This window comes from Anopheles stephensi, chromosome X, assembly GCF_013141755.1.
Source record: "Anopheles stephensi strain Indian chromosome X, UCI_ANSTEP_V1.0, whole genome shotgun sequence".
Taxonomy (NCBI): domain Eukaryota; kingdom Metazoa; phylum Arthropoda; class Insecta; order Diptera; family Culicidae; genus Anopheles; species Anopheles stephensi.
The window spans coordinates 20827503-20833411 of NC_050201.1; the positions used below are offsets into that span (position 1 = coordinate 20827503).

The following is a 5909-nucleotide window of genomic DNA, read 5'->3' on the forward strand; positions in this document are numbered from 1 at the left end:
AATTTACAGTAACATTCTTCAACAGCTCTAGCTACCAAAGAGATCTGTTCCTTTAGAAGATCCTTGCCTATATCAAATGAGGGATCGGTAATGGAAGAATTGTCTATAGCGCACATTTCCAGGAAAGTATTCATTGCGCAATTATCTTGAGGAAACGTCAATAATTTGGCTGGTTGTCCTTTATCTACCTGTACATCGCCCCACGATTCTTTCAGAATGCCTAAATCTCTGAGCTTCTTCACCACGTGTGTTTTCAGGGAAGGTATTTTCGATTTCAATTTATGCTGTAATAAGGCGCTTTCATCGTAAGTGTGACGTTTGAATATGGCTAGAGAAATGTTTAGTTTCAGCATAAGGTCCCTACCTATAATAACAGGCCATGACATACAATTTTTCGGTAAGATAATAAACTCATGTATTATTTCATTCTTTTGATGTTTAATTCGACAATCAGTTTGTCCAAGCGATAGTAGCGCACTGTTACCTAAACCGCAATATCCTGAATTTTCCGGTTGTTTCAAGAGGCATGGAGGAACCAAATTTTCATTTATAAAACTTCTGGGGCTTCCTGAATCGAAAAGAGATAACACACGTGGAAGGAAACTGTTCGGCCCGCTTAAAGCTAAAAACGTAACACATACCTCCTGCATGGCTTGAATTTGTTGTAAAAAGCCCGAGTTCTCGTTTGTTGGATTAACAGCGGCGGCTGGTATTTTACTACGGCTTGGACATTCTCGATGTGAATGGCCCGTCTGTGAACACCGAAGGCACGATCCATAGGGACGTTGAGGTCGTTGACATTGACTCTGATAATGCCCTAGCTGCAGACAGTTGTAGCACTTTATTTGCTCGCTGTTACCCGATGCGTTGCGAACATATCGTTTATCCGTTGGTGCAGATGGTGGTGGATGGCGTGATCGTATTTCTTCATATCTCTTTAGCATAGGTAGGAGATCATCCATTCGACGAGCGGCGAAACGCATAGCGGCAGTATTGACCGGATCATCTATTCCTTCGATAATGATGTCAATCAGTTCACCTTCAGGGATTTTTGCTTTTCTAGCAATGCTCTTCATATCGATGAAGTATTTGATGATCGATTCTGATGTAGACAGGCGGCGGCAACGTAACTGGTGATACACACTTTCAACAGAGTATGTTTGTTGAAAAGTGTCGATGAGCGTTTGTTTCAGAGAGCTGTAGTCGAATAGTCCCGACGAACGAGCAATTTCTTGAGCTGTCCCAGAAAGCAGTCGAAGAGTTGTTACCAGCTTCTGTTTTTCGTCAACGCTGAGCAATCCAAAAACTCTTTCCAGTTCTTCGAACCACATCACAATATCAACGCCATTTTGTCCGCTGAACGGGGGAACCAAACTTTCAATCGTCTTAAAATCAGGTTCGTTTTTCTCTGCTTTGCTCTGTAGTTTCATCTCCGAAACTTCCTTTTGTAAGACCAGCAGCTTTTTCTCTAGCTCTAGCTGATCTATTTTTTCTTGAAGTGCGATATTTGCCACACTGTTGTCCTCGGCCCGTTTTTCTTCACTAACGTTTGATGGTGTTTTCTTCGTATTCCCCGAATCCATTTCGATTTCTTCAGTTTTCGCCGGCATCACGGCTTCGTATAGGTTTCGGATTTGGCCAAGTGTAGCAGTAGCTGGGTATTCTACACCCGCATCAGATAACACACATATCATCTGATCCTTTGTAGGCATTTTAATGAGTAAATCCCACTTCTGAGTTGTAAACTTTCCAAAAATAAACTAAATAACACAAGACGCCGAAATGTGCGTGTTTCTCCTTTGTCTTCTCAACGGAAATTGAATTCTATATTTCATAATTCACCAGGTTGCATCACAACACCAACTGTCAAACTTTGACATTTGAGCTTTTCGAATAAATGCACGTTTACATGTTAAATACCTTGGCCCTGCTACCAATTAATTTTTCCCATACTTTTTCTGTTATTGTATTTATCATTGCTCCTGAATCGATAAGGAACTCTACCGGTATTTTATCGATGTGTCCCACAATCATTCCATCATTGGTGTTTTGTTGCTAAAATAGAAAATATGAACATACGATTAATTATTTGAAAATAACAGATAGTAAGTTCCTTTCCTTTCATATATTGTTTATTTTGATGACTTACGAATTCAATTCACTAATTCAATAAACGAAAGGAGGATTTAAAGGTTCCGTTTTCCACAGATTATAATACTCAATCATTTCTTTATGATTTCCCAAACAGAAACAAAAATTTGAAACGAAAGTAAACTGAGTAAGTTGTCACTCTACCTTTTCTATAGCCGGGGGCGATTCATTACACAACGCATTAGCCACTTCCGGTTTCTGCCATCGGTACCGGTTGATTCCCTGTGTTGTCCGCCTATTTCGCCCTTCTGTGCACTTCCTTGCAAAGTGTCCCAACTGTGCACACTTGTTGCATCGAGAATTTCTAGCCGGACAGTCCTTCGCTTGATGCCTCCATGAGCCGCATCGTCCGCAATCCTGGGAAGGTCTATAACCAGTCCTCCAATCACGTCCTCGAAAATCGTTCCCTGTCGATGACGTTTTCCTTTCCGCCGTATAATTAATAGCCAGCGCACTGTTTTCTCCCTTAAAGGGATGAGATTTTTCTTTTTGTTTCACTAGCACTTCTCGATTGATCGCATTATTTATCAGATTGTTCAAATCCATTACTCCTTCCAGGCCTTTGTCTCTTACTCGCTCATCGCTAGCCCCAACAGTTATTTGCTGAAGAATTTCTTTTTCTTTACGAGCACCAAAATCACAACTACGCGCTTGTGTTTGTAGACGTAGCATGTAGCGGTTAACGGGTTCATCGAGCTTTTGTTTTAGCGCGCGGAATACCTCTAGCTCAACCCTTTCATTGCGTTTTCCAATAAAGAACGCGTTGAGCCTTTTAACTGCGTTATCATACTCCGGAATTTCTTTTGGTGCCATTGGTGGTTTAGGAGGATCTGGGACAACTTCTCCCACTACAGGTGCTAAATTATAGTAGATACGTTGCAATCCTCTGCCTCCACGGGCCAAGATAAAAAGCAGCTTCTCGGACTCGCAAACATTTTTTGTTGTTGTTTAGCGCTTCGGTTATCTACCGGACTCGCTTTTCTGTTCTGTTTCTGCTTTTCTGTGATTCTTCTTTACCTGTGTATTGCTCAAACGTGTGCTTCGAGGTATTCTCTCCTCGGACTCACAACAATTTTTTCTAATGCGCTTCGGTTTTTTCTCTTTTCTTTTTTTTTACCGGGCTCGCTTCTTTTTTTCTTTTCACGGGGCGTTCTTACACGAGCGCTTCGAGAACTTCTTTTCTCGGACTCGCAACCAATTTTCTTGTCGGCATATTTCATCTCCCAATTTAGTGATTCAATCCTTCTTACCCAAATTTGGCCTTATCCCTGTTTCTCTGATAAGAATATTAACTTAGTGTTTCATTAGCATCATGACTGTTGTTGATTTTTTTTTTGACTTATTTCACTTTCTTCTCAAAACTTAGCAACAATAAATTGGTCATTTCAACCAAACACTTGATGAGCACTCTGTCTACAATCGTAATCACTGTTTAAAATGTGGTGAAACATCCTTAAATCCTTCACATAAATCCTTCTTCAAACTAGACATTTCAAAATTCCCCACGGGAGCAAACAACATTTCTCACCTTGTCTTCAATTGTTCCTCCGTTCTTCCTCTCGATCCTACCGGCTGCGCCAAATGTAGAGTTGTTCGTTTATTAAACTGTTCCAGACTTACGTCCTATCACGATCACGTTCGCTAACACTCTGACGGTTTTCCCTTCTCTGCTTGGTATCCCCGTTACTTATCTGTAACACACGTTACCTTTGCTACCCAGTTGACATTACTGCCTTGCGTTACCCAGTTGACATTATTTGAATTAATCGTTATAGTCTAGTACTCTACACTTTGTTTAAGGAACTTGCGAACGATATCGGTGTTGCATTCTTCGTCGAGATTTGCTTTCGGGCACGCAGCTCTTTAGCGTTTCTTCATTGTTATCGACCTGCACACGGACTAACTGTCTGCCAGGCCGCAATTGGATAAGGTTGCCTTTTCACTTTATCCGTAGGGTCAAGCACTTTCCAGGAATGCTGATCTCACTAAACATAAATACACTCTGGTATTGTGCCGTGTGTCTTTCGAGACAGGCAGATGCATGCACTTGTTACTTGCTCGGCAGACACAAGAAGACTGTGTTGTTTTTGAATAAAACAAGAACTAAAAGAGATAGTTAACCGAGCATGCCCGGGATGTGGCAAAAACTATGAGGAAATGCCTATTTAATTTTGTTAATTTTGTTAAATTGTTTTTTTTTTCGTGAATTTGAATGATGAATTCACGATCACCACATGCTGTAGTGACAATACGGCATCGGTCCGTTATCATTAATTAATAAATTAAAATAAAAGATATAGTTTAAATTGATGTTCTAGTAAGTTGCAAAGAATAAAAAAGCACATATTTTGAAGAAACAAAAATTTACACAATTTATACAAGTTATTTTGGCATATGAAAAATTCCTCCATATTACATAACTATACGAGCACCTACGGAAAATATGTTTCTCTGCTATTGCAATCGCTTTAAAAATCGTACAAAAATATAATCAGATTAGGATATTTTTTAAAAATGTAAAAATATTTTAGAATAACTTTGTTTTAATTTTTTGGTCCCCCATTATGCAGATTTTGCGGCAGAGAGACTACTTTTTAATATTTGAGTTTTTATTATGTTAGGTATCGCAATTATACAAGTTACGAAAATCCCGCTCGAGTACAGCTTTTAGAAAAGGGGTGATTTTATTAGTTACGACTATATTGGTCAGACGCGTAGGAAGAACTGATTTGTGACGATCGCTGTAGTCGTTGATTTCGCCAAACTCGTCGATCGTTGATTCTGCTGATTGCGCGGTTCCTATCGATGCTCGTTCTCGGTTCGGGTCGGGGTGGTGTTGTCGTGCGGTGCCCTTGCTGGTTTCGGGTAACTGCCACGTGCCGTAACTTACATTCCAATTTGTTATAACTTAAAGCTGTTTTAAAGGTTAGTTAAGACGACAGCGCAGTAAGGAGTTAAGACGACAGCGCAACACGAGAAACGCCACGCAGCAGAACGCGCCACTGATAAACAAACAAACCACGCACGACCGATAAACAAACAAACCACAAAGCAGCGCGCACAACATAATTTGCAACGCAGCATTATTCAGCACGCAGCATAATTCAACACGGACCAGCGCACCAGCATCCATCCAAACAGTTCAGTTGATACTCAGACGCTAATCCGAACGGTTATTAACTCCGCCGGTCGATGGAAATAAAGTTAAGTTTTTTTTAAAAACACTTCTCCCGGACACCGTGCGTTAACTGGCGCCCGAATAGGGACCGCGCTATGTGAAAAATAAAGTTAAGGTGCAAGTGAAAAGTAACCACGTTAGAGTGAAAGTTACCACCAAATCCTAAACTAAAAAAGACTTCCTGATCGCCGAGTGCAGCCGTGTGAAAAGGATCCCGAGTCACCTGTGCAGTTAGCAGCTCACGCAGGACAAAAAGGAACCATCCATCACACTGAGAAGGAAGAATATCATAGCCGGTTTCCCAGCAAAAAACAACACATCGCCCGTTAGAGGAGCGAAAAACAACATAAGGCCCGTTAGAGGAGCGAAAAACAACATAAGGCCCGCTAGAGGAGCTGATAAAGACAACATAAGACGTACATCCAACGCCCGAAACAGGATGCGTATGGTACCGTAAGTACAGTGAATTATAAAAAATCGTAAGTGAAAATTTCAAACAGTGAAAAAAAATCAAAAACGAGTATTAAAAACGATTGCAAATTAATATTACATATTACTAACTCAATCAAGTGAAGTTAAA

At 40.5% G+C, this 5909-nt stretch overlaps 1 protein-coding gene across 1 annotated transcript; it reads right to left on the reverse strand.

The window, feature by feature from the left end:
• Positions 1-390: 390 nt before the first annotated feature.
• LOC118513787 lies at positions 391-3786 on the reverse strand. Its single transcript, XM_036059976.1, has 3 exons — positions 3680-3786; positions 642-2055; positions 391-568 (listed from the first exon to the last, which is right to left on the reverse strand). The coding sequence occupies exons 2-3, from the start codon at positions 1710-1712 to the stop codon at positions 548-550; spliced, it is 1092 nt and encodes a 363-aa protein (XP_035915869.1). The 5' UTR covers positions 1713-2055; positions 3680-3786; the 3' UTR covers positions 391-547.
• Between the last annotated feature and the right edge of the window lie 2123 nt (positions 3787-5909).